General features: G+C 37.3%; 4 protein-coding genes across 9 annotated transcripts; 2 read left to right on the forward strand and 2 right to left on the reverse strand.

Moving 5' to 3' along the window:
- The first annotated feature begins 3,783 nt into the window (after positions 1 to 3,783).
- Positions 3,784 to 13,491, forward strand: LOC116257553 (calcineurin B-like protein 3). Of its 3 annotated transcripts, none has more exons than XR_007573906.1 (10): positions 3,784 to 3,943; positions 5,736 to 5,890; positions 6,254 to 6,336; positions 6,805 to 6,864; positions 7,399 to 7,507; positions 7,815 to 7,867; positions 9,810 to 9,890; positions 10,327 to 10,439; positions 12,293 to 12,500; positions 12,632 to 13,491. XR_007573906.1 is itself a non-coding variant. In XM_031634417.2 (9 exons), the coding sequence occupies exons 2-9, from the start codon at positions 5,767 to 5,769 to the stop codon at positions 12,348 to 12,350; spliced, it is 681 nt and encodes a 226-aa protein (XP_031490277.1). In that variant the 5' UTR covers positions 3,784 to 3,943; positions 5,736 to 5,766; the 3' UTR covers positions 12,351 to 12,570. The 3 variants fall into 3 exon arrangements, 1 of the variants encoding a protein (XP_031490277.1); XR_007573907.1 differs by having other exon boundaries at positions 13,073 to 13,491; XM_031634417.2 differs by lacking the exon at positions 12,632 to 13,491 and having other exon boundaries at positions 12,293 to 12,570.
- Positions 13,492 to 15,267: 1,776 nt separating this feature from the next.
- On the reverse strand, positions 15,268 to 16,177 carry LOC116257766 (uncharacterized). Its single transcript, XM_031634742.2, has one exon. It carries the CDS (start codon positions 15,921 to 15,923, stop codon positions 15,429 to 15,431), a length of 495 nt encoding a protein of 164 aa, XP_031490602.1. The 5' UTR covers positions 15,924 to 16,177; the 3' UTR covers positions 15,268 to 15,428.
- A 2,154-nt stretch (positions 16,178 to 18,331) lies between these two features.
- LOC116257050 (uncharacterized) lies at positions 18,332 to 21,455 on the forward strand. 4 transcript variants are annotated; one of them, XM_031633661.2, is made up of 5 exons: positions 18,370 to 18,480; positions 19,554 to 19,671; positions 20,391 to 20,458; positions 20,815 to 20,919; positions 20,999 to 21,455. In XM_031633661.2, the coding sequence occupies exons 3-5, from the start codon at positions 20,414 to 20,416 to the stop codon at positions 21,134 to 21,136; spliced, it is 288 nt and encodes a 95-aa protein (XP_031489521.1). In that variant the 5' UTR covers positions 18,370 to 18,480; positions 19,554 to 19,671; positions 20,391 to 20,413; the 3' UTR covers positions 21,137 to 21,455. The 4 variants fall into 4 exon arrangements, with proteins under 4 accessions (XP_031489522.1, XP_031489521.1, XP_031489525.1 ...); XM_050078609.1 differs by lacking the exon at positions 18,370 to 18,480 and adding an exon at positions 18,553 to 18,751; XM_031633662.2 differs by lacking the exon at positions 19,554 to 19,671 and having other exon boundaries at positions 18,332 to 18,480.
- A 1,221-nt stretch (positions 21,456 to 22,676) lies between these two features.
- Positions 22,677 to 26,962, reverse strand: LOC116258163 (60S ribosomal protein L7a-2-like). Its single transcript, XM_031635314.2, has 7 exons — positions 26,854 to 26,962; positions 24,433 to 24,480; positions 24,048 to 24,249; positions 23,623 to 23,792; positions 23,395 to 23,523; positions 23,179 to 23,271; positions 22,677 to 23,080 (listed from the first exon to the last, which is right to left on the reverse strand). Exons 1-7 carry the CDS (start codon positions 26,854 to 26,856, stop codon positions 22,949 to 22,951), a joined length of 777 nt encoding a protein of 258 aa, XP_031491174.1. The 5' UTR covers positions 26,857 to 26,962; the 3' UTR covers positions 22,677 to 22,948.
- Between the last annotated feature and the right edge of the window lie 196 nt (positions 26,963 to 27,158).

A 27,158-nucleotide genomic window follows, 5' to 3' on the forward strand; every position in this document is an offset into this window, starting at 1 on the left:
TTTTGTTCAACAAGTTCAGGAGGATCTAGTGAGTGCGTATGAACAAGTTGGCTTACTACAAGCTTTAGCTTGTTTAGGCTTGCTAGGGGAAGAAGTCATTATTAAGTTGCTGCAGTTGTATCTTGCATTTTGAACGTTCAACAATATCATTCAGTGGAAAGAGGAGATGGGGAAGTCGGAGTAGTTCCAACAACAAATTGTTAGATCAGTTTATATGTAGTTCTTGCACTTTGCTTATAGCCATGCTAGTCTATATTGCTCTTGTTCGAACATCAACCTAGGGTTTCAAGACAGAATTGTGCTTGTACAATCTTGTGAGCATGGTCGCATGCTCAACAAAAAGCTGCAGCTTTATACTTCAAGCTCAACATGTTGTGTTAATCAAACAGTTGATGGTGTAAGCCTGAAATGCCATGTTCATTATGAATGATAGAAACTCAACTTTGCAACGATCTTGTGTTCAAGCTAAATAAGTTAAACGCGTCTCCCGTAGCTCATGCGGTTCGTTGTCCTGCTCTAGATACAGCACATTGGAAGTAGGAATATGTTTCCGATCTACATGGAAGTAAAAACATCAAAACATTTCCCTTAAAAGAAAAGGGGAGAAAAACTATCATATACTAGTATTTTATCAACATCGTTGCTGGTAAACAGTCAATGTTCTGCAAAATCTGTTATCATAATTGCTGTCTAATGGAATGAAATAAACATTAACAATAAGAAAAAACGTTGTCACAATTTTTGCAATATAAATAATGTGTAAAGAACAACACGTAGGCCTATAACAGCAAGTAATGCGCATAGTGATGGATCTGATAACTTACTAACATTTTAAGAGAAAGTGATTAATGATATACTCTAATGCCATACGCGGTTGTTTGATAAGAGCGAATAAAGAACAGAATGTGAAGGAGGGAAGCAGCACTTTGTTTTAGCCATGACACAACTTCTCTCCCTCTCTTTCTAATTCCAATTTTTTTCTGAATCAATTATGTGAAAGTTCAGCCTGTATCGAAGATTAAGAGAGATTTTCAAGGGCAGATAAAGAGTTGGTTGCATGGTTTAAGTGTCTTGGTTCGTAGTCTTTTTAAGGCAGGAAATGAAGGGTGAGTTGAAAGCAAGTGTGGGAGTGGACTGGAGCAGGTTTACATTAACGGGCAAAATATGAGAAAGACAAGCAATTACAACGTGAGAGATAGTATAAAAGTATTGCTGGTAACCGGATGTGCTAGAGGGGAAATGGTGCTACGGTTGACCGTCAATGAACCTGACAAAACCCCACTGTAAATGCCGAATATTGATTGGCATCAAAGCCAACAGGCAAATAAATCCTCGGGTCTGCCCATTAAACATGCGGTGGCTTCACCTACCACCGCGTATCATGTAACGGCCATTCAGCGGGTGCGTGTCATATAATTTTTTTTGTAGTGTCATTTTTAGATAATTTTAAAATTTTATTTTATTCACTTTATTGGTATTATTTGATGGGGTCTTCCATAAGGAGAAATTAAAATCTGTCCACTATCTCTATTGCTGGATGATTTTTAAAATTTTCTGTCGCTAAAAGTACTAAAAATCATTGTTAAATGCTTTGAAAAACAGAAACAAAGACCGTAGCTAATACCTTTGTGGTGGATTTTGACCAAAAAAAAAGAAAGAAAAAAATTCCATGCGGCAACTAGTGGTAGCCGGCATACTTCAATTTTTCTTTCTACAAATACTCTAGTCAACACAAATTTTAAATTTATTGCTTTGCATTAGCTTATTTAACTATACCCAATAATATTAATAAGTGGCCAACTATATCTGAACTAGTTATTTTTTTTCATTAGTATCTAAACTAGCTACATGCAGGCTTTTGATTCCCTAGTGAGCAGAAAAAGTTTCAAAGCTAGATATATTAACAAAGTGATGAAATTTTGTCGTGTTATTTTTTAAAATAAAATGTTATTTTTTTTACTCGATGAATATTTTATTGATGTTGTTGATTAACTATGAAAAAACTAAAAATTGTATTCTTAGGAGTTGTTTGACAACAAGGACATTCTGTTAGTGTAAAATGTTATTGTCAATGGTTCTGTTTCAAAATTTGAGGTAGATTCATGTAAAACTATATTACTTTGTTACTTGTGCCAAACAGCTTTCCTGATATCAAATGACCTGTTAAGAAATATGTGTACATCAATTGTATTGATTTTTTGTTGTGATTAAATGTTCAAGTACATTTTTGAAGAACTCTCTTTGTAAGTTCTTAGGTTACAAACTTTATATCTATGATCTAGTTGACTGTTCGGTGATCTTGTAAAGAGTTCACAAGTAACCAACCATTCCAATCGAAATGACTATGGCCGGCCGGATAAGATAATGAATATGTTGGACCCATTTATCAATAACCTATTTGTTGGTCATAATCATGCGTTTAAGGCCGTTATAACATATGGTTATAGAAGACTTTCCTTTTTGACCGTTAGCCGTAACGACTATGGCAATTATTAAAGAACCATAACATTCCCCCCATACTCATTTTATCTAGTAGGTGCTCTGTCACAGCCCTTACTTAGAGCGGGGTAGTGTTAGTATTTCCCCTTTTCTCTCTCTTTCATATATATATATATATATATATATATATGAGTTGAAATCCTTTTGGGGCCATCCACCGATCCATAAAAAAAATGGGCTAGTGACTGGTAGGCAGCAAATTGGTCTAATTCATAGCACTGCCCCTGATTATCAAGTTGTTTGTGGAGATATAATGAACAAAATCATTGTGTGTTTTGGTAAAAAATGTTCCGTCTTTGAAAGAACTAGAAAATTTTGTCTACCGGGCACTAGTAATATAATTTTAAATTTTTAAGAGGCAATAATATGTAAATGATAGAAACGGTAAAAAAAATATCAATATGAAAACAAAGTCTTTTGTGGGTCTGTGTGGGCAATTGCCCACACCTAGCTCCGCCCATGGTTCCGCCGGCCATCAAACGGACTTTTATAGGAGCTCCCGGCCATTCACTCATGTGCCCATATATACACCTAGCTGCTATGCAATATTTTATTGATTTTCATCAAGAAATCCAAATGAGGTACGGACACGAGATAGAGACATGAGGCACGAGGCTTTTACCAACGCGGCATTTAAAGATGAAGCAACAACCTCGAAGGAAGGAGTCGTTCGTAGAGAGTCGAACAAAATCCAATCCATAAAACAACTTTACTTTTGAGTTTACGGATAGCATAAACCGTGATAAAGATTGTAAGGCGGGATGAATTATTGCCGTATAAGTGTCTATATCCTAAAATTGACTTGAAATGAAAACGACATCTTTTGGCAGATAGATTCATGTTAACGACCCAAATTAATCAAAATAAGTAACTACATGTGTCTCATAAATCTTAAGGATGAAGAAGGGAGATATAAAAGGTTACATGATATCTCACACTATTAAATTTCGTGCTATAATCAGCCAATTTTTTTATTGGTGTTGGAGCATTTTATAGGGAGGATCTCATTATAGAATTAAAATTTCTACCTGTTTTTAAACCATGGGAAATGAATTTATACTTTTAACAACAATCTTACAGATTTTACCAATAAATTTTAATTTTTAGTTATTGAATATAATTGATATATGTATATAAACAAAAAAAAAAAGGTAGATCATGCAATGGAGACACCAACCCCGGAAGGTGGAGCTTGTGTCTGGCCGTATTAGGGGTTAATTCGTAATCGTTTATATAACCCCCTCATCCAACTGTATTTGCTAAATAGCGCCCTCTCTCTCTCCAAACCCTCAATTATTATTATTATCATCTCTCTCTCTCTCTCGTATGGAGAGATCGCCCTCTCTCTCTCGTAGCCTCGTAGGGGAGAATGATGAGAACAGTTTCTTCCTAAAATCCCTTTCACCTTCTCTCCTCTCCTTCTGTGGCTTGCCATGCATATGAGGTACTCTCTCTCTCTCTCTCTCTTCCGCTCTGTCTCTCGCTGTATTTCATGGTATCTGGTTCTTCCTTCTCCTTTTCCTTCCGCTTGCTTCTTCTTTTTGGGCACAAGAGAACTCCTCTCTGGCGTTCCTTTTATTATCGTTGGCACCAGCCGTGAATCTGTAAGGGAACCGGAATTTTGAATAACCCACTAAGCTCAACGACTTTGGTGTGAAAAGGCTCTCTTCTTCCATGAGTGCGGCCAAAACTCTTCTATTTGATCGAATTGAGGGCTTTGTGCCTTTTGTCCCTCCGATTTGCTTATCCTTCATAATGGAGGCCAGTAGATGTGCTTTTTCTGGAGTCTTCCGTCTAAATTCTGCGCGAATCGCTGGAATTATTGTTTCCCATTGCGTTCCGTTGTCGAGATCGGGTCGGTTTACGGTTTGCTTTCGATGTTCCGCCTTTTGTTTCTGGTGCCAAGGCTGATCTCATTTTCTGAATTCTTTTGATTGATTTCTATTATTTATTTCTTGAAGAAGTGTACTTTTTGTTGGGTGTAACGTTGTCGAACTATAAAAATATCCGGCGGTCAATTGGTGGTTATTTTCAATCATTTTTGCTCGGCTGTTTTCTATAAGACAATGAGTGTTTAATATGGCTGCGTGGTGTGTTACTGTGATTCATCCTGCTTTTGGACTCTAATTGCATGGATTGTGTAGGGAGTTACCGGTCATATATTGAACTGGTCGATTGCAATTGTTCTGGAGATCGAAGTTGGGAAAGTAGTAGTCCTTAGATTGCATGACCTGAACAGTATGGAGTTTTGCTCTTGTTGATGTTTCGGGTGTGGATGCAAGCTGTCAAATGTAGTGCGCCACGATTGATACTGAGAGGAACTACCTCTATCCCCGGTGCTCAATGTATGAAAGCATCTTCTCATGGTCGGATGAGGGCGATGTATACTCTTTATAAATTAAAATGATTTGACGGTTTCATGCATAAAGCATGTCTTTCCCAACTTCATTTTCAGAAGAGTTATTCAGAAAGCGTTACATATCGTTTTGGCGATTTACCTTTTCTCTTCTAAGAAGGAAGTTTGATATCTGACCTTGTTCATGGCATGTATCTTTGTGGCTTGAGCTTAGTTGCAACCTGGAGATGGTTATATAGATTCCTTTTTCCTAATTCTGTTTTCTTTTGTTCTAATGGGTTGTTATCACTTATTACTTCTTTAAAGTTTAAATGTCTGTTTGTAATGCAAATCTAAATGTAGTTGGTGGGTGGATAATCTGATTTGCTCCTTGGATGAGGTTTGGCTGTGTCTAATACTCACTCTATCTAGAAGCAATTCCTTCTCATAGTATCTTAACCTTCCCTTAATGAACAAAATACATTCCTTTAAGGGAGAAAACTGTAGGAGGATCTTTCTCTTTTTCTCCTTATTGCTCTTTATCATTTTCATCGGTAACCTAACCACTTTTTTGCTTTGTAAGAAAACAAAATCTTTATGATTGAAAGGATGTCATGTGCATAAGTACATATTACCAATTTACCGTGTTTCTACAAATGTCTTTGTCCTCAAATCTCTAGCGATATTGCTCGATGTTAAATACTTGCTCCTTGTGTCCAGCTGGGAACTTGACAACCTTACTATCCAGTTTTTGTGATCCTGATTCCCATGAATTTGAGCATGGGGTGGCTCGGGTATAATATATTAAGAGGTCGCTTCTCATTGTTCTGGAATGGTCAGCATTTGCATGTGGCCTATTATGGAGTTACGAGACTGAGTTGCTTGTTTTTTCTGGCTGCAGGTATGGAGTGTTTTGATGATCTGATAATAACATGTTGCAGTGCCTAGAGGGATTTAAGCAAGTATTTGCTTTCTTACTTAAGTGTTGTGAGCTTGATTTATACAAGTCATCTAAGGGCCTTGAGGATCCTGAAGTTCTTGCAAGGGAGACAGTGTGTATGTTTTCTTTCCTGATCTTTATGGATAGAAAGTAGGGCAGATGTTCAAATTAGTTTTGTAGTATTAACATTTATTAAATTGTAGGGTCAGTAGATGCTGAAAACATGCTGTTACTGTAATACATGAGACTTTACCTTTTCTCCAATTATTTGTTTCTGATTCTTCTCTTTTCGGATACAGTTGCATATTTATTCACAAACATCCACTCATACATGTAGACATGTAAGCATGATTGTTTGGTCTGAAATGCGCTTTGTCTTTGATTAAAAGCATGCTAAATAGTTACATGTAAAACATGATTCATTATTCTAGATGATGTTTTAAAGTACTAAATATTCAATTTTCCATTGCCGTCTGCAGTCAGTGTGAGTGAAATAGAAGCGCTCTACGAGTTATTTAAGAAGATCAGTAGTGCAGTGATTGATGATGGACTGATAAACAAGGTATGGTTGGAAAACTTTACACTTCTGCTTTTTTGAAGTTTAACATTTTGTTTTTGGAATAAATTCTTCAACACTTTGCATTTTATGGTTTACCATGGAATGTTGAGAATGCAAAAATAATATTCCTTGAAAGTGAACGCTTGTTGGCCTCACCATGTTCTTATGTCCGTTATTCATTTGTTTGTGTGTGTGTCTGTGGGGTCTGCCCTGAAGGATCTGGGGCATTTTGTTCTAGCATTCTGAGAATGCTAATCAAACACCAACTTACCTCCAAAGTGAACACCTACCTGTATTTCTTGTTATTGTTCCCATCATTTCAAACTAGAATCACATCTCTTTTGTATTGCTATGTCGAAAAGCAAACACTTCTCATTGGCAAAATGTTGCAAATAATCATAATAGGTTTTTCTGGGATTGTTTGTTCTGTTATTCATTGGTTTAACAGTTCCCTTGTATTCTGCATTGCAGGAGGAATTCCAGTTAGCATTGTTCAAGACTAACAAAAAGGAGAGCTTGTTCGCCGACAGGGTATATCTTATAGCCTTCATTTGCTGATCCATAAATATATATTTTTTATTTGCAATTTTTTCACTTGCCAAATATGGAACTTACTTTTCTATTTTTCTAAACTTCCATAGTGGTACAGCTATGGTTTTGGGCTATACTAATATTTTGTAGATCATCTCTTACACCTTAGGTTAATGGGCTTCTCAATATAATTTCTTTCTAGTAGGTAATGAACTTATAAAATTTCAGTTATCTGTATCATATACAAATGCTAACTAGGTGGTTTATGGATCAAACCTAGCTTGTAATATGTTCTTTGATTAACAGAATGACTGCATGACTAGTTTGGAGTGGGTATTTGATTACATATATACATACATTGTGTTTTACTTGTCTATGTTGTATGTTTAGTTTTCATGCATATTATAATTATGTGATCCAACTACTCTTATTTGAGTTGCTAATGCCTCCACTTAGTCCTTGCAGTTCTTCTTTTCTTGAGCTAAAGTAAGCTCTTTTGAAGATTGAGATTCTGAAACTTGTAATTTTCTTTAGGTGTTTGATCTGTTTGACACAAAGCATAACGGGATATTAGGTTTTGAAGAATTTGCACGCGCATTGTCCGTCTTTCATCCCAACGCTCGAATTGATGATAAGATTGACTGTAAGCTTTTGAAACACTTCTGCATGTTTTTTTATTGTCTTTTCTTACTTTGGTTCGATTGATGCTTGAAATGGCAGTTGTTGTATGTGTACTTTAGATAGCTATGGACATTGGAAAAACATGTCTGATGTGATTGACGTGCTTTAAAGTCCAAAACTTTCTGTGAACTACTCAAGAGTTTATTTTAATTCCTTGTACTTCTATTTGCATTTTTTATTTTCTTAAGTTTTCTGTTGTACACTTGAATAATTGAATTATTTGGTTACAGTCACTATAATTTCATTGTGGACATATTTCTTGAATGCAGTTTCCTTCCAACTGTATGATCTCAAGCAGCAGGGTTTCATTGAACGGCAAGAGGTATATGTTCCCCTTAAAAATGATATTTCTGATGCATGTTGGTTCTGTTGAGGCCTATAATAAGTTAGCTTGTAGTTATCCAAGTTGATCATAACTCATAATCTATCGCCCAAGTGGGCATGTTGTGGTGCCCTCTCTCTCTTTCTCTTTTCCTCACACACACACACACACTGCACAATGAACTTGAGTAAATGCTTCTAAAGAACATCATATTCTCCTGCTGGAGGGTAGCATTTTACATATTAATATGTAAGGATGGTACTTAATACATGTAAAATGGTTTCACATATGAAATACTCCATACATGTCAAATGGTGTCTAGCTGTGATATATTAGTGCACTGTTTCTATGGTAGAAACCTTTTGGTTGGCCAACTTTGGTGTTTTGATCTCATGATGTATCACTATACATTGGGGCATTATGCTCTTATTCTAAAATTTACATCCTACTTTTTTGTTTCTCGTCAGGTTGATTTATATCTTAATCGACTGTTTATATTGGAGGAAGCCTTTTGATTGACCAACTTTCGGTCTTCTAATCTCATGATATAATACTATGGTTTGGGGCATTAAGCTCTCATTCTGCCATTTATGTGCTACTTTTTGTCTTCTGCATGTTCAAGAATGATTTCTGTGCATCATATGGTTTTCTAAATCATGCCATTATCTGTTCCCATTTGTTTCTGTTATCTTGAACCATAACCTCATATACTGGGCAAGTGGGCATCCTATGATATATGAGCATAGGATGTTGTTTAACTTCTGAATTGTCTAGAGCTTCCAGACTGTGGTGGGAAATTATCCCTAGTATGCACAGATAATAGCGGTTGGGATCTCACTCATTATTAGATATTTCTTTGTTCAAGTCCAGTACAAAGACTGCGCAGGACTTGTCTGGATCATGTTTCATGTGCTCGGGATGTAAATGAGTCACAAATTTGATATTTCTTGGAAGGATTGAGACCTGGATCTGACTCTGCTGTGTTGTACAGGGTCCAGACTTGAGTGAGACGGCAGAAAGTCAGGCCTGATTGTTGGGATGCTAAACGTATACCTTGTCTAGAGTCTAGACCTAGCAAAATAATAACATATGAAAGTAATGTAACTAAAAATTTTTGGTCGTGCTGTGAACTTGTATTAGGTTTATGACCCTTGCTTGATCCCATCTATAATCAAGATTCAAGTGAAATCCATCTTTATCACCTTACCTGCACTTTGTCAGGTTCAGTACTGTCAGATCCTTCATCAAACCTGAACTATTGACAGGTGAGTATGTCCCAAGTCAGATGTCTGACCTGATGAGTTTCCAAGAAAATGTGAATCTGGAATTATCTGGGCTCTCTTTTCTTGTCTCCATTCTTTAATGCAAATTCAGGTGAGACAGAACTGATTCAAATCTATCCAGTTGATCTATGCTAGGTCACAGTGAAAAAATTATGACAGTTCTGGGTTGCTACCTAGCTGATAAAAGATCAGTTCTGGTTCCTAACGGGTCAATGATTTACATGTTGGAAGTTCTGTTCTGAGACGGCTTGTTTCGTGTTCTATCTGTCACTCTGATATAGCTTGTAGCATGTTACAGGGTGATATTCTTATGCCATCTGAATCATTCAGCTCATGATTATTTGACGCTCTTAGTCATAAGTAGCCAAGGCCCAAAGCTTAGGAAACAAGCTGTATTTATGTTTCTGAAAATTTCCAAGACTTCTGTTTAAAGTTACTTTTGAGCAGTTGGAATTTATTTCAAAATGTAATGTGAGGTTGATTCCTTCAGCATTTAATGCACCAGGAGAATTGCTGAGAGTTGTGGAGTGCTTACAGGAAAACATTACTTCAGTTTCTAATTGTGTTTCTTGTATATATAATAGTTACATAATGTGATCTAACTGTTATACTAAATGCTGGAAGCTTGTTTCAAAATTCATCTTTCTGATCTTTTGTAGGTGAAGCAAATGGTAGTGGCTACACTCGCAGAATCTGGCATGAATCTCTCAGATGATGTAATTGAAAGTATTATTGACAAGGTGTGTAAATATCATTTGTGCAATGATGTATCCTTAAATTGTTCAAACTTAAATTTAAATCAAAAGAAAGTGCATGATTGCACAAATATACTGACATAATGCCAATATTCCTCGTGAGAAAATAAATCACTGGTGATAGAATCTTATAGATGCTAGCAACCAAAAAGGATATCAGAGATAATATGGTAGTAATGTCGCATATAGCATGGAAAAATTAGGGACTACATTAAGAAAGGGTTTCTAACTGGCGATGAGTATGGTTACGGTGTCAACCGAGGAGGAGGATACCTACCATGCAGGTGCCCAACCAACATTATTCTTCATGTTCATTTAACCTGTCTGGCAGGTTATTATCATTTTTAGTTCTGAATCCGTACTATACTTGATAGTTGATACCACTACGGATGTTTGTAATGTGCATGTTTTTCCATGACAGACATTTGAGGAGGCAGATACAAAGCATGACGGAAAGATTGACAAGGAAGAGTGGAGGAGCCTGGTTCTGCGACATCCCTCTCTTTTAAAGAACATGACCCTACAATATCTCAAGTATGCTTTTGGAGCTTCTGTAGATTGTTGAGTTTGTTCATGTGTAAAATGCATGTGATGGATATGCACAACCCCAGATTTATTGTGCTCTTATTTGATCCTAAGCTTTTGGGTTCTTCAGTTCACTTGCAGCCACCTACTTAATCGAATTGTAATATCCTAATGACCACTCTCACAGAGGATGTGGGCGAAATGATCTGCGTTATTTCAAAATGAAGCTACACATATACAACTTTAGTAGCTGAAACAGTTGTAGCTTGGCATAAATTCAACTGACCCTTAGCTAGTTCCAATAAATCTTTTTGTAGGTTTTATCCCTAATTAAGTGAGGGATCAAATTGATTATAGATGTGTGAGTTTTAGATGATAACTCGTGATTCTAGTGTTCCATGCCTTCTCTTAGTCCTTATACTAGGCTCCAACCCCTTGCAAGAACAATCTGCAGGCAACTCCACTGGGAACTCACAGTGATATAGTGACACTATTAATGATTCCGGTATGTCCATAAGATGCTGATAACAGGCACATTTCAAACACCTCTTGCACCAAACTGTTCTAGTCTTCTAGAAATTAAGGAAGCAGGGGTTAGCAATTTATTAGGGAAATGGACGAAAGGATTTCTTGATTAACTATAGCGTAATTGGAATGAAAAATAATGGAGATAAAGGAGTTCTTTTTTACAGCCAAGTTCATGAGATCATCAGAATTCAATGTTTCTCCTGCTTGCTTCCAGAAGCATCACTTCCAATGCTTGCTTAGAAAATGCATCTCCAACTTCTAGATTTTCAGCTGCCACCATGAGGTAGATTTGGAAATTGATGACGTTACCTTTCTTGCTAAACCAAGCTGATATGCTCGGCCGAACTACGACTTTTTTCTTTCCTTCAATTGTGTTGTAGTCCTCCTGCAGTAATTTTCTCTAGTCTTGAACTGCTTGGAACATGAAGCCTGCATTTCTCATGAAACTGTTGTGCTTTAGCACCATACCATTAAGCTGAAGGACACGGTGTTGACCATGTTGGGTGTGGTCAACACACCCAGGCTGTGTCCGTTCTTTTTCCAATTTTATCTTAAAATTGGGGCTTTTTTAAAATTCTATTGTGTATATACGTTTGACTGTTGTTTTGGTTGTATTTTGTTTGAATTCCTAGATAATATAAGTTTATAACATGACTGCTGCTGCGGTCACGGATGCTGAACCTTCGCTGTTAGATGAACTGAGCTTATTTCCCATCATCATCCTGTGACTCCACACTGCTGCTGCAGTCATGGACGCTGAACCTTCTATGTTAGATGATCTGAGCTTATTTTCCCATCAACATCCTATGATTCTGTTTCATACCATGTTCATTAGTTTCTTCATAGTTTATAAGTTATGAATCATGAATGTATTGTTTTGTTTGTTTAAAATCTTATTTTATATATAGAGAGTGAATGGTGACTGGCAATTTGGAGGCACGCAGCTCATTCATGAGGGCTGTCTGATCTATCATGATGAAAGATTGAGAAAAAACAAGAAAAAAAATGGTGTGAACTAATACTCGATGATAAAAATACCCCACATTTTTGTCCTTGTTTCTTTCTCCATCACGATGGATTAAGCAATTTTGATGAGTGAGTTGGGTGACTCTGGAAAGCCAGAGTCACTATTCAATTTTCCTATATATATACTGTGGTGACCCTGTACTCACATTTTTCAAAAACGCTTTGCACCTGTAACCTGTACTGGCACCCTACCTGTACCCTATCTGGCATAGCATCCAAATAGCATTCAAGAATTGACTGTGTAGTTTGTTTTCGCAAATTTTTGTAAGTATTAACTAGAGCACTGACGTCAATTTATCTGTATGCAGGGACATCACAACTACTTTTCCGAGCTTTGTGTTTCACTCTCAAGTGGATGACACCTGATGCTTTTGTTATTAAAAAAAACATCGGGCAGTCAGTGTAGCTATGATTTTTCTTCTTTTGGAATATATATGAGTCTCGTTAAGATTATGTTAGAGTGGGAGTGCTGCCGTCTGGGTTTCTTGATTTTGCCAATAGTGTGGATTACTCTCTGTAAGTTTGTCATTTATGTTCAATATGCATACTCATTCTTATTTTTTTCATAAGACACTTTAGAGCATCAGATGCTGCTTTGAAGCTTTCCTAGCAGTTCCTGTTATTGTCCAGGTATTGATTTCTTGCAGATTGACTGCATTTACAACCTAAAAAATTGTATTTCTCACCTGAGTGGACCACATCCACAGTGCAAAAGGAACGTGAAGCTCATAAAATGGGAACTGTACATCTTTTTACTATGATCAACTAATATTTCCTTTCCATCATTTGTCTTCCCTACCTGGACGTCTGGTAAGTAAACATAATAACAGTTCTTGATTGGTAATACAAAAAGTGGTAAGAGGCTCGGATCTATGGGAAGACAGCGTGAACTGTTCCAAATCCAGAGAGGAGTTGCGTAGGAGAACTGGCCAAGCAATAATTGATGCTTGTTAGTCCGAGTAGCTTTCAAATACTGGCAGGAGCCTCACTCCTGTTGCTTCCCGGTTGATGTGCCTGAATTTGCAAAGAAAAAAAGATGTGGGCGACATGTGCAGCCGATTGCAGCTAAAGTTTGCTCTATTATGCAGGCTTATTGGTTGCATTCTGACAAACGAATATGATGACAACGACTTATGAGTTCCACCAGCTCAGCTTGATGGGATGTCCTACGTGGATGCTGCTTGGACAAAGTGGGGGCGCGTGATTTTATGGTCAGCTGTGAACCCGTTTCTTGGCTTGAACTAAGGGGCCGTTTGTTTGCGTCAGATCTGAGGTACTAAAAGAGGTGATTTGATATCACGGGGGTTCTCAGGTCCTCGAATTTGAGGTCAGATCCTCCTCCCATCCAACCTCAATGTCAAATCTGAGGTTTTTGCCGTATATTGAAGATTTGAAACCCTCTTTTTTTAGATGATGGTGAACTCGAGTTTCATTATCAAAAAACCATAAATGTTTTGTGTAATGGACTTACCTTGTTTGAACATATCTCTCTCTCTCTCTCTCTCTCTCTCTCTCTCTCTTCAGTTCTGACTCGAAAAAAAACTGTACCTTGGTCGGGTGGCATAGCGGTACCCAGGTCGAGAGAGAGACATTTGGGCGTCTAGAGACATAAAATGCCGCAACTGCCACCCACATTTTCCTGATGATCTACATCGATCACCAGAAAAATTTCTGCAACATTGATGCTCCAGATGAATCCTCTACAGAGGACAGTTGGGTGTCTTTCATCACCATGGATGACATGAACAACATGGACATGGAGAACGCCATCAAGCAACACTTTTAATAGTGAATCTCCGTCCTTTTCAAATCCTAGAAGCGATAGGAATAAACTTTGGTGCCCTACCACTTTGGTGTCCTCACTCCTATGTGCTAGAGTTACTTTATGGTCCTCTTCCTTGAGGAGCAACTCTCCTTTGGCTGAGCAGGTTCCCTACCCTCTTTCGGGACAGGTTGAATGAAGGGTAAGTACAGTGAGAATTTTCAGAGGCCTGACAGCACAGTGTACAAATGAGTTCAGCAAAAAGTAATGTCGACATCACATTCATGAACAGTATATATTCACGTTAAAAAATATTTTGGACATAATCTCAACATGACGATGTGTTTATGGCTACTATTTTAGTATAAAATATGCTCTGGTTCAACTAGATTTTACGAACAACTTTGATCTTTTTTACTACTGAAACATTAACTTTGTAAGATCCCACAAAATTGGACGGCTTAAAAACACACCTACACTGAAAACGTGACTAACTTGATGTATATTTCTTACTGAATTGCCCCTAGGATCACATCTACATGGTTAGTTAGATGGTGTAAAGAAATTTTTTCAACAGGAATTTTGGGTGGTCTGGCTTTGATACAAGTGACTTAACTACTCAACAAAACATATAGAAAATTCTATCTCAAAATGGATCTGAGAGTGACTGGGAAAGTTATAATTCGTCTGACAGTGCAACAACCACACAGAGAAAGGCAATTTTATAGTTCACCTGACACAGCAAGCACACAGGGAGAACGAAAGCGCTCTCTCCTTTCCCCCTGAAGACGGCTTACTTTCGTCTTTGAAGCGCAATGAGAAGATGACGTTCCTCAGCTCCAAAATACACCGGTAGAAAATGGCACTTCCAGAATAGGTACCAAAGGTTGCTCTTCATACAATGATAGTACAACATGTTAAGAGAGGCTCTGCCACAATGTTCAAAGTGGTAAAGGTTGCTGCGTTAAGATCACAGCTGACTCCTCTATGAAGAACAGAATGCAAGGCAAAGTTAAGCCTTCCAGTGTGTCTTTCTAACCAGATCCTATGATTGTAGGATCAAAGACATTTTTCGGTTACCCAGGTGTCAAGAAGCGATCTGCGAACCGTATTCTCAGAATTCTATACATCTACAAGCTACAGCTTCTAAATGACTAAAAACTAATACACAAAGTCTCATTTAGATTCTCGAAGGGCCAAAATAATCTGATTTCTTGAAGACAAAGAAACTGCCAAGAGCCAACCCTATTGGTCACAGATCAGAAAGAAAAAGGAAGCAGAAGTATTCCAAATTGGCATTCCTCCAATTCAAAAACCGCAGAGAATATTTGCATCCCAAGTCATCTATGAAATGAATTGCCATCGATCTAAAAATGGCATTCTGGCTCGTATTCAAGAATGATATAAACGCAACTCTAATTTCTTATCATGTTTCCGCTAGCCGAAGTGCCGAACATACAATAAACTACTTTATATCCGCTACAGAGAAAAGTTTAGACTTCATTTTCTTTCACACCAGAATAACTTCATCTAGTAATAGATTTGATTCCATTTGAATTGTAGAACCTAACGCGCCATAAACAAATGCAAAGAGCAAAGAAACAAAAAAAGAAGCAAAAGAGAAAAAAAAATCTAGAACACAATAAGGTCGCCAAGACGCCAACCAAGAACATAAGAAAAACCTATGAAACGGCTATCAACTGCTTGCTGCCGCCTCCACCATTGACGTCGTCGCAATCAAAGCCACAACCACATTGCGGGGACTCATAGAAATTCGACAGCCCGAAGGACGCAGAGAGGGGACCGACGTAGAAATCCAAATTCCCTTCTCCCCTGTCCACCTCCGAGATGCCTAACCAGAAGAAGAGGATCTTCACGCTCACTCCCTGTAAGTTCTTCAGCGACCCATATTTCAGAACGCCGGTGATCCTGCTTTTGTAATCCAACGTGTAGCCCGCCTCAATCTGGAATTTGCAGGACCCACCAAACTGGACAACAAAGCTTCCATCATCTTTCAGAACGTAGCTCTTCACCCCCTTGGGGAGGATCCCCCTGGGAAAATTGTAGCTCTCCAATATTTCATACGCCGACTGAGTCTGATTTTGATGGGATCTCACAAAACCCAACAAGAATCCAACAATCAGTAGTATACCCAAAAAAGGTTTTGGTGGAGACATGACTCTCAGAGAGACAGAGTATAAACCCTAGAAAGTTGATTGCTGTAAAGAATTGAGACACAGATGCTGAAGACCGTGTTGGTGGGGATGAGTTGATGGGGAAGGGAACAGAGGAAAAGGGGAAGGGGAAGAGTTTTTGAATCAGAGAGGCCCTTTGTTTTCCGACCAATACCAGGCACAGATTTCCCAGCCAGAAGCCTCGGGTTTTTAGAGAGAGACGAGAGAGGGAGTGGGCATATTCTGTTAAATGCTTTCTTATAGGTCAATTGCTTGTCTGAGTAGCTCTCATATTTTATTTTAGCATTTGATGTTGGGGTACAAAGTATGTGAATTGGCTTTACGTACATTATGTAGAAGAAATTAATATGGGGCGAATCGGTTTTCTTATGATTTCAGGAACGATTGCTAACCAGGTGTTTCTGCCGATACCTAACGGTGCCTATCAGTCAATATCAGCCATTTTTAAGGGATTAAAAAATAAAAAATTATTGAATACAGACTGGTTTGATAGATGTAATCCTTTTATAGACTTTAAAACACTACGTAAGGCATTTACTTTAGGCCTTAACTGTCGATGGAAGAAATAAGTGATGAAAGAGGACTTGTTTGGAATCGCAGTCATGTAATTATTATTATATTAAAAGAAATAAAAAAATACATAAAAAATAACATAAATATGTTCGTCAGATTATTTTTCTTACAATAATCGTGAAGCATTTATGATCAAATAAAAAAATACAGAAGAAAAAACAAGACAGGCAAGTTGCAAACAAATATTTGGTTTGAGTTGCTACCCACGAGAAGCCCCTGACATGGGAGTGGATGTTTAATGCTTCTATATGAGAAAACCAAAAAACCCGGATTCATTCATTAATTAAGAAGACACGATATCCACAGCATCAGCTCATTAATTTATTAGAATAGCTCAAACTTGGTTTTAAATAACAAACAAAGCTTCTTGGAGGTTGCCTTATGAACTGTTGGATTTATATAATAAGTCATGCTTGAATTTGATTTGCTTAAGCATGAAGTTGTTGACAGTCAGGAGTCGTATAAACACAATTTTATCTTCAGTTTCAAAGTTGGTTTCTAGACATAAATTTTAAATGAAAGTGAATAAACAATTGTTGGTTCAACAACCAGAATCATCCTGTTCTTTATTTCACAAGATGAGAAAGTGCATGCTGAAAGGCCAAGAGTTTCTTGGGAACATCAAATGATCGGCCTCTGCAGAAGCAGCAGATAATTGGACGTGGGAGTTCCTGTTTCTGTCAAGGCAGCCGTAGGTCTCTCGCCTAACTGTGGAATGAGACCTGGTTTTGCCCATACCCTTGTTTCCACCGTTCTTCTTGAAAACATAACCAACAAAATGAAGCCTGGATGCGGTTGGTTGAATGACCTGACTGCAGTCCAAAGTGAAATCAATTCTTTTGCCGAGTTGTCTTTCTCTTTGTATGCATATTTTTATCATCGGCACAAAATTATATGTTCCAAGTTGTAAAGGCAAAAACAAGTGAAGCCATTGATCTTTAAATTTTACAAACTCTTATTTATACATTTAAAAATATCTTTTCTTTGATGTAAAGATCACATCGACAAGATAGACTGTAGAAAAATAGAAAGATGAGTGAAAAATATTCAAAATGAAATATTTTGCAACCAATCTAAATATGAAATTAGTTTATATATATATATATATATATATATATATATATATATTAGTAGAAACAAGATCATTTAAATCTGATGTTTAAAGTGCGTGCTTTTTGTAATCTAACCTTATTTCAACATATATCTTACGTTGATCAACTTTTAGACTTTAATAATGTTTTTATAATGAGCAAAAATGAGTGGGTCCCATAACATAAAAGATGAATCAACATTTTTCATAAAAACTAGTTGAATCAAAACATGTTTTGTATCAAAATAATAATTTTTTTAACAAAAAATTAAAGGGTTTAACGGTCTTGTTTCTACCAATCTCTCTCTCTCTCGCTATATATATATATATATTAATGCTCTAACCCTGATTAAATTGCCAACAGAGCATTACCATTATTTAAATGAGAATTTTCTAATTTTTATTAGAGCTTTATTTTTGCGAATTTTTTATTAGAGAAAAAAGAAATTATTATTTTTCTTTTCGAAATTGCTTTCTACAATTATACACGGTCATTGTTTTAGCCGATTCTTTTCTCAAGTCAATCGAATCGTACTTTCAACTGTGATTCTTACAAAAAAAAATCAAAATAGTATTTTTTTTTTAAATTATAAGCAACAAAATGACCAAAAGATCCCTGTAATGTTCAAGAACTGATGACGTGCTCCGACTTGAGGTTCTTGTTTGACAGACTACTCGTCTAAAAACTAAAAAGTCTGCTTTCGGAAAAAGAGAAAATTGCGAGCTCTTTCTTGAGGTTCTCGATAAGCCTGTAACGGAAATTTCTTAATTAATCTCACCGTCGAAGTGTCTTCATCGTCCTATTTCCCGTGGCAGACCTCGAACCGGCGAAGCTTCTGTGCTCTTCTCTTGGCTTTCCCTTTTCCGTAGAAGAAAGTACGTTCTCTCTCTCTCTCTCTCTCTCTCTCTCTCTCTCTCTCTCTCTCTCTCTCACACACACACACACACACACACACAAGTGTTTGTGCATCGTGGTTATTTGGTTCTAAATCGTCACATTAGGCGGTCTACAATGCAACGTTCTTCTTCGAATTGGTTCTCTTGTTCTCGATTCATCCAAACAGTCATGGGGTTTCTGTAACATGTAAATTGATGGGGGAGACCAATGTTGCGATTTTGTGAAAATCCGTCTCCTTCTTTTGGATTGGTAAGTAAACGTGTTCGATGTTGCAACTTGTGAAATATTTATTTGTTGAACGAGTCCATGAAAATCTGCCATGGGTGATAGATAGGTTAATTTCATGAAGAAAATTACTGCCATTAGTAGTAAATTTCGTGATTGAGTCCATGCCCGGAGTAAGGCTCGAAGATAGCTATTAACCCTTCTGTCCGGCGTCACGGTTTGAACTCGATTGGTTTGTGATGTGCCTCGAAGGGGATCGGCTGAGTGGCAGCAGGGATCGAGGTTTAATTTCTGTTCAGTTGTGTCAATCGTCAGATTAGGGGTTAACCAGTGGTTCCACAAGTTGGGGCCGGGAGTAAGATCAGACATATTTCATGATTTATAGGATGTGAAATTAAGACTAATTGCTAGGTGTTGCTGCAGAAACCGGGCTTGTACTGCTATGGTGGAAGCTCTTCTTTTGGCTAAGGGAAAATCATCTTCATTATCGTCATTATTAATAGTTTATACAATACTTCTTTAAATTGAAGAACACCATTCATGTAGTTGGGACGAGGATCGATCATGATAACTTTAATCACATAAAAGTTCGAAAAACGAACCTTAAAGGTGCATAAAAACTAAAAAGGTTCCATATTTCTTCTTAGGTTATCAAGGTGGAAATCATAGTCTGCAGTGGCCTTTGTTGTCTGCATTTTTAATAAGCTTCATATTTCGTTTTGTAAGGAATAAAGTCGAAAATTGTTGTTCTTTCTGGGGAAAACGTTTGTGCTCCGGCGCTTCGTGCTTATTTCTAGCCTTACTGGACTTCATTCTATTTTGATAGGAAGGATGGATTGTTGGAGGCATTTACAGTTGATTCCTCCTAGGCACCTTCGGCCCAAGCTGACTTGACACTTCTTACTCAGATATTGCTGTTTTTCTCCTTGTCTACTTGCATATCGGTTGTTCCTCTCTGTCCGTAGAAATGCTTGAGGAAATATTTTTCCTTCATTTAGCTTTTTCTTATAATTTATAGAAGATACTAGTTTAGCCTTTTTGACACCAAAGTATAAACCATGAATGTATAATTGAAACGAAAATTCAAAAGCAGATAGCTCATTCCTTGGCGCAGCTTGTTTGTGAAAATTTCTGGTTCTGTTTAACTAGTTGTTTAGACAAAACAAGGCAGTGGCTGGACTCAACGACTAAATCGTAGGGAAGAATTAACTTCACATACAAAATGTTTAGAGACAGTTATTTAGTGAAGCCTAGTAGTAGATGTTACTCATGCCTTCTTTGTGTCTTTTGCCCACAGCTGTCATTCTAATCGGTGGGTTTTTACAGCGATAGTGTTTTCTCAAGTTTGAATTGTATGATGCTCATTTATATTCAAACTTCTAATGGGTGCATCAGCAAAGATATAAAATGTGTTCATCTTCTTTCTATTTTTAGTTTTAAAAATTTTTCCTCGCTAGACTCACTCTCTTCACTGCCTCTTTGCAAATGAAAGTATAATATAAATTTTTCATTTCTCTTTTTAGTTTGACGGTTCATTTTAGGTTAACTCTTTGCATGCTAAATTTGATGTGCTTCTTGCACCTTTCTCTCTCTCTCTCTCTCTCTCTCTCTCTTTTCTCCCGTCTCCTTTACATGCTAACTTTTGTCTGTTTTGATATTGCAGAATAAAACTTCTGTGGTGATAAAATGCATCCTCCTCTTAACTTGCACAAGCATCCAATGTGCGTAGAAGTATGTGAATGTTTCTACCACTGTAGATGTCATAATCTCTCAATGTGTCTGCAGTTGCTCTTTTTGTACAGTCTCGTGAAATATTCCTATCCAGTTCTCTTTTCTTTCCTTTTTCCTCAATTTGATGCAGACACCAAAATGGTTGCACATATGCTCGAGGGCATTTATTCAGAAACAAAGATAACTCTTGATTACGTTCTGTCAAATGCTTAAGATGAAATAGCAGAAATAGATATATTTTACAAGTTGATCATAGTATGTGGTATTGTGGTTACTCATGGATGGTATTTCATGAAATCTCCTGCAATATGGTTTCAGCTAAATTTGTATCCTTTTCTTGTTGGTGTGCATTGCAGATAATTGAACAGTTTCAGAAATGCCATATGGACCATCCGGTTGCCAAATTTTTCGGTGAATGCAATGATCTCAAAGTAAAGCTTGACCGCTGCTTCAGACAGGAAGTAATTGCCTATATCTCTCATGAGATGTTATATGTGATATCCACATGTTCATGTTGGCTAACGGTGTTTTTTTATTCAGAGGCTGTCAAGGCGGAAGCAGAACTTTGAGAAAAGCAAGAAGTTCAAGGAAAGATTGTGGGCCGACAGGCTAAGAGAGAAAGAAGAGGAACATCTACAGACAGAACAATTTCAGACCCAGACCGCTAAATCTGGATGATGAGAAAATGCATTGCACACAAGCTTAAAATCTTAAATCTGTTCTCGACTGGCTCGGAGAAACGGTGAGACTGTACGCTAATGAGCACAAACCACATCTGAATAATTCCAGTTTTACATTTTGTAGTGCAATTTCATCCAGTTGAATTGCTCGTTCAACTTGTTGATAGTTTACTTGTGTGATGCCATTGCATCAAGAACTATCTGAGTTGGATTTCAACCGATCGTTCATGCTTCTAGGACTGTTTGAGATATAGTCGCTTCTATGTTGAATTAGAAAATGATTTTTATCGTGCTTAATGAAAATGGCAGTTGGATTATTCTGGTGGAAGTTGACTACTGTACCAGTAAACGAACTCGTGCCGCGTACGTAACTTCTTGGTGATTGATTTTCGTTGATTTTCGGTCACTGTTTACATGCTTGTCATGGGTTCATCGGACAAAGATGGAGCCTTGAGTTATTGTCTTGACGATAGGTATCAGCAGCTGGATTTTCTCTAAAATTGATTCAGCCTGGCCACTGCCTGCACACAAACATTATTCTGTAATTGGGATTTTAACGGCCTCTTTTCGTAAAATTTGAAGAATTGCAAATTTTATAAAGTGTGTAAATATTTTACTAAACATTGATAAGCACTCAAAATAGTTATTAAAGATACCTCAAAACTTGAGTATATTAAAAACATTTTTTTCCTAAAAATCTGCAGTGAGAAATTTTTAAGGAAGCGGTATTCTGATTTTGTTGTTTTCTCGAAATATCCTAATATTTTTCATGTTTTCTTTTTGTTCTTTTGTTTGCCCATCGTTTTGAAATAACAACGATGTTTGTGACAACGGTAAGGATATTAATAACAGAGTAAGGCTGTAAACGTATTTTTTATTTTCTTTTTCTTTCAACGTAATCAATAAATTGTTTGAGTAAAATCTTCCATCCCAGGTTTCAAACTTGCCGTTTCAAATTTATCGGGCCTAACGCAGCAAAAATGGGGAAGAAATCCATTTCCGGCCACTGAATTCTACGTTCAGTTGTAACAGAAATGTGAAACGCTAGCAGTTGATGGATATCAGGAATTAGTAATGTGTTCCATCAAATTCTTTCTCAATTTTTTGTCTAAATGTACGATTATATTATACTCCGAGTCATTTGCACATGCCAAACGTTACAGCTTACACCATTTTACGGAGCATTTTTGCACCTTAAATTTGGATGTGACTAGAATTTGAAGGGGGACATTTACTTATTTTCAGATCATAAGTATTTTTCGTCTTGCTTATAACAAGAAAGAACTACAGAAAACTTTGCCACGACACAGAGAAAGCGGGAAACGCTGAGACTAATAGTGCAGGCCAGCATCAAGAAGCCACGCATTGCTTCTGAATCATGCAAACGACAGGCTACAATTGCCTGTCAAAAAGTATCTCGGTGGTGGACCAATGAGACCGGAACGAGATTTGTTTTGAAGAACAAAAAAAAAAAGGGCCGTCCGAGACAGAGAAACAAACATCAATAAAAACAAGCAAAAAAAGAGGAAAACATGGCGTAGAGGATGATCGTGACAATACTTGTCTATATCAGAACAATCAGACGTCCAATACTCTTGTCCCACGCTACAGGAAGGGAAAAACATGAGACCGATTAACAGTAGCAAAAATTATGACCATAAACTTCTTAGAAGCAGTTCCTCAGATGACACAAAATCGAAACCAAAAAATGCCCCAAAGATTAAACGAGGAATTTTGTTCAGCTATAATCTCCTAATTAACAAAACAATTCTGCCAATTGTTTCCTAGATATACCGGCTCAGGCCTGATCCTAACTCATTCTTTGAGCAGCTTCCTTAGCTAGGAGCTTTTCTTTGGCTTTAGTCTTGGCCTGAGATTTAGAACCCATAATGCCACCGCCCCACTTTTTCCTGTGCTCATCATATTTGTCATTGAAGTTGGCCTGCAGAATAGAAAGTTAAGTATATAAAGCAGATCAGCAAATTGACCCATATAAATAATTAAGAATGTAATCACAGTATATCCTAGTACTACACTTACCTTGACAGCTTCAATTATCTTGCTAAACTCTAGTTTGTCTTCGTTCTTCACAGAAGTGAGACAAAGAGCTGTAGCTGTTTTCTTGTGAACAACCTGAATAAGAACATATACAATTATTAGATGAACCAGAATTACGAAGAAGCAAAGCACAATCGAGTGTAAAGTGTCAAATGTATGCATGTCACAGAGAACTTGGAAATAGCATTTATGGATTACCGCTCCAAGACGTGCTTTGCCTTTCACAATGCAGTAAGGGATCTCCATTTTCCGGCACAAGGCAGGTAGCCATACAACAAGCTCAATTGGGTCCACATCATGTGCAATGACTACCAACTGGGCCTTGTTCTGCACAACAAGTGAAACATTCAAGAAACTAATGCAATCAGATAGGCCGCAAGGAGCAAAGTATCTCTACAACGAAAAAGAAAAGTACCATAAAGTTACCTGCTCAATAAGATAGGTCACGTGATTAATGCCATATTTTACAACGATTGGCTTTTTGATCTCCACTGGTTTCCCTTCAGCCTCAGCCTGAGCCCTCTTCAAAAGCCTTTCCTTCTTGGCAGCTTTGTCTTCTGGCCGATACTTCAGCAGCATCTTGAACAGGTTTGTCGCTGTGAAAAGAAAAAGAACCAGGGCATGACATATTGACACCAAATACAAGATGGTTAAACACACAAAGGAGAGTGGCCATATTTCCATTTCGACAAATAAAAGTACAGTAAGTACTTTAAGATGAGACGTGCAAATTAATCACATTGCAGAAAGAGCAATTTGAATTCGTTTTATAATCTAATTGTGCTATATTTGTGGCAAGAAGACATGAATGACAGCACAAGCACTCTCTAACTCATCCAGACGCAGCTTACCAACATTCTTGTCAAGCGTCTTTGTAAACTGGTTCAAAGCAGGAGGGACCTTCAGACGTTGCTTCAGAATCCTGCGCTGCCTTTGGATACGAACTACCTTTGGCCATTTAACAAACCTGTGCAAATCCTTTTTAGGTGGCAATGCACCACCAATTCCAAATTGTTTGGGCCGCTTTTCAAACAATGGATTCACAACCTTCTCCTGTGAGAGAAAAGTATCCAAAGGGTCAATGAATAATATCCCAAAAATGAATCTATACACCCTAGTATGATGCAATGGTTGTTTAATAAAGAACCTTTGCACAAGATAAAACATGTTAAGGCCTAGACTATGCCATAAGGTAATATTTTAATTTTAATACTACAACAAGTAAGAAATTCTTACCGCCTTCTTCTTGGCCGGTACTGGAGCTTTTCCAACCTTTTTTGGTGCCTGGATAAAAACAATCCCAAATCTAGCATCAGACGGCAATAAAAGCAACAACTTAAAATTAGGCATGACCAATTCCAAGTGCACTTCTGAAGTGCCAGCAGGAGTATGCCTCCCAGTAATGTTGGGAAAATATTTTTTTTACAAATCTAAGGAGTTATTTATGAAAAAAAATTCAAAAGAAGACCCAGAAAGAGCATGGGTTAACTATAGTATTCATATTTAACAGGCAATTCATCCCTCATCCTTTTAACATGTGCAGTGCAACGGGTTCTACTCTACATAATGATCATCAAAAGACTTATTTATAAAAAATTCAAAAGAAGACCAAGAAAGAGCATGGATTGTCTTAGATGGTAGAACACATCATACATGAGAGACTCATTTTATCAAAACAGAAGTTTCTCCCAGTTTGTTGCTAAACTCATGTGGTAGGACGCAACATAAAAGAGAGGTCCATTTATAATTAAATGGTAGTGTTTCATAATTTCTTTGTCCATCAAAGAGACAGTAATGACAGTCCACAATAGAAACAGGTGACCAATGATGAAGAATTTGCAACTCCTTAATTGTGGGTGTAGACCAAGACCCAAGATTGTTAAGGGGAGCCAAAATCCCAGTACAAAGATTTCTGAAGAAAAGGGAAACAATTGAGACATTGAAATTTAAAGGAAAAAAATTAGGAAAATCTTTATAAGCTTAGATATTTATCCATATGAAATCCAAAGTTAAAAATACAAAAGTTAATAGTGAAGTCAAATTATGACATTGAAAAGTTAACTTGCTGCAAATCTATCAAACTCGGTTCATTAGAATAAATAAAGATAATTTGTGGTATCATGATAATCTCACTAGTCTACTGGATATCTACACAGGCGGACAAATTAATCTTGGAAAAGTATGCTAAGACTCGTGGTTAGTCTACAAAATTTGCAGTGGTTGGCTATTCCCAGATAGAGACGTAGAGCTGCAGCATAAAGTTACTAGAAAAGCAAAGTAATTGCCATCAAATGGCAAAAAAGTATCCAACAAATTCTTGTAGAGTCATATAAATTTAAATTATTTATAATTGAAATCTATGATCCACATTCGATTAGCTTCCTTACATTAACTAATATCATAAATGTTTTCTGGAATGTGCCCTCTCGTATCTATGTGCATGCAGTAGAGTCTAAAAAAATTGCTGCAACCTCAAGCACCCTTACTATGGTGAATGAAATAGAAAATGCAGCTTATAAATAAACAACTAGATGTAGACCAGTATATTTGGATGTGCAAAGAACCCACTCGTCCAGAAACTGAGACAGAACAGGAAGTTTCAGTTTCAGTCGTAGCTTAAGAAAGAATGCCAGATATTTTTTTACTGCAAAAAATAAAGCACAGCAGGTTATACGTTTCAGCCCCAAAAAGGAAAAATGTATGTCAAGCTTCATTTGAGTGCAAACAGTGTCGTAAAAGCACCCAGTCATTGAAAAAGGCAAAAATGGCCACTATAGCAGAACATGATAAAACATATCACTGTTGTTTAATCTCACCTATCAGGGTAAGTGGGCAAGGAAAATTCCTAATGATTGGCCCGGATAAACCAGTTTATTTAGACTAGTGCAACATGCACGATGAAATAAATAAAAGAACAACAGAGAAGCAGTCTGCTTTTTATATTAAAAAAAAAAGAAGGAAAAAGCGCTTGAATGCAATATTAGGTCATTTAACCCAATAAATCATACAAAAACCACCATCATGGAGCTCGTTATAATTAAGTATGAATGGACTTCTTTTTTTATCTCTTTTCTTTTCTATAATCTCCTGACCACAGCATTTTGAAACGTTAACCAAAATATTACAAAATGTACTACACAAACAAGAGAATGAAGAAATCATTCACAGGAGGCCGTAGGTAAAGAAAATTAGTTCTATTAGCGTTTTGGATCATAAACCGATAGCTACAAAATGTAAAAAATTCCCGTAAAAAATGAAAGGGAGAAAACATTCATGGGAGGCCGTAGATAAACTTAATTCTGCAACAACCAAAAATCTAAAAGTGCAATCACCAGAATCAACTAACGGGAAGCAGTTCGATCCACTAAAGGGATCACAAAGCAAAAAAGAAACTGGAATTCGTGAACAAAGCGGGACGAAATTATGGATATCAAAGCCATAAAGTAGAACAGGAAAATTCAAGCGGACACATTGGAACGGAGGTCAGGCTGCCGAAGGCCCCAACTCAGAAACAACTTGAAGATTGCAAGAATCATTGGCGGAATCAACATTAGAAAGCATCAAGATTAAGCAAAAAGTATCGTACAGAAGAAGAGATCCGAGGAACGTGTCGAGCAACGGGTTTTCTGAGAGTAAAGAGGGGGACGACTTGCTTACCATTTCGGGGTGGTGTTTTCTCTCTCTCTCTCTTGCTGTGGCGAGGGGAACGCAGAGTGGCGTTCTCTCTCTCGGCCTTTTGAGTTTGATGGCTTCTGAGCAAAACCCTAGGTTTTTGTTCGATGGACGGCTACAATTCATCGGAGAGGAGGAAACGGGTCAAACATGGGTTTAACATTCTCAGAACCGCTTTGTTGTCACGGAGAGAGACTGAGCATCGAATTCGAATACTCGACGGGTAGAGAGAAAGAACCTGGGCATTGGGTCCCGATCAGCCTGATAATATATTGGGTCAGTTCGGGTCG

The sequence above is a fragment of the Nymphaea colorata genome, chromosome 7 (genome assembly GCF_008831285.2).
Source record: "Nymphaea colorata isolate Beijing-Zhang1983 chromosome 7, ASM883128v2, whole genome shotgun sequence".
In the NCBI taxonomy this organism is placed as follows: Eukaryota; Viridiplantae; Streptophyta; class Magnoliopsida; order Nymphaeales; family Nymphaeaceae; genus Nymphaea; species Nymphaea colorata.

Bases quoted from the DNA above. Each gene is read 5' to 3' on its own strand.
- LOC116257553 (XM_031634417.2), top strand. From the start codon at position 5,767: ATGTTGCAGTGCCTAGAGGGATTTAAGCAAGTATTTGCTTTCTTACTT. The intron at 6,865-7,398 runs GTATATCTTATA...AATTTTCTTTAG, and splicing joins AGAGCTTGTTCGCCGACAGG to GTGTTTGATCTGTTTGACAC. The intron at 7,868-9,809 runs GTATATGTTCCC...GATCTTTTGTAG, and splicing joins GTTTCATTGAACGGCAAGAG to GTGAAGCAAATGGTAGTGGC.
- LOC116257766 (XM_031634742.2), bottom strand. From the start codon at position 15,923: ATGTCTCCACCAAAACCTTTTTTGGGTATACTACTGATTGTTGGATTC.
- LOC116257050 (XM_031633662.2), top strand. From the start codon at position 20,414: ATGCATCCTCCTCTTAACTTGCACAAGCATCCAATGTGCGTAGAA. The intron at 20,459-20,814 runs GTATGTGAATGT...TGTGCATTGCAG, and splicing joins AGCATCCAATGTGCGTAGAA to ATAATTGAACAGTTTCAGAA. The intron at 20,920-20,998 runs GTAATTGCCTAT...TTTTTTATTCAG, and splicing joins ACCGCTGCTTCAGACAGGAA to AGGCTGTCAAGGCGGAAGCA.
- LOC116258163 (XM_031635314.2), bottom strand. The intron at 23,524-23,622 runs GTAACTTTATGG...CTTGTTGTGCAG, and splicing joins TGACCTATCTTATTGAGCAG to AACAAGGCCCAGTTGGTAGT. The intron at 23,081-23,178 runs GTAAGTGTAGTA...TCTATTCTGCAG, and splicing joins AGATAATTGAAGCTGTCAAG to GCCAACTTCAATGACAAATA.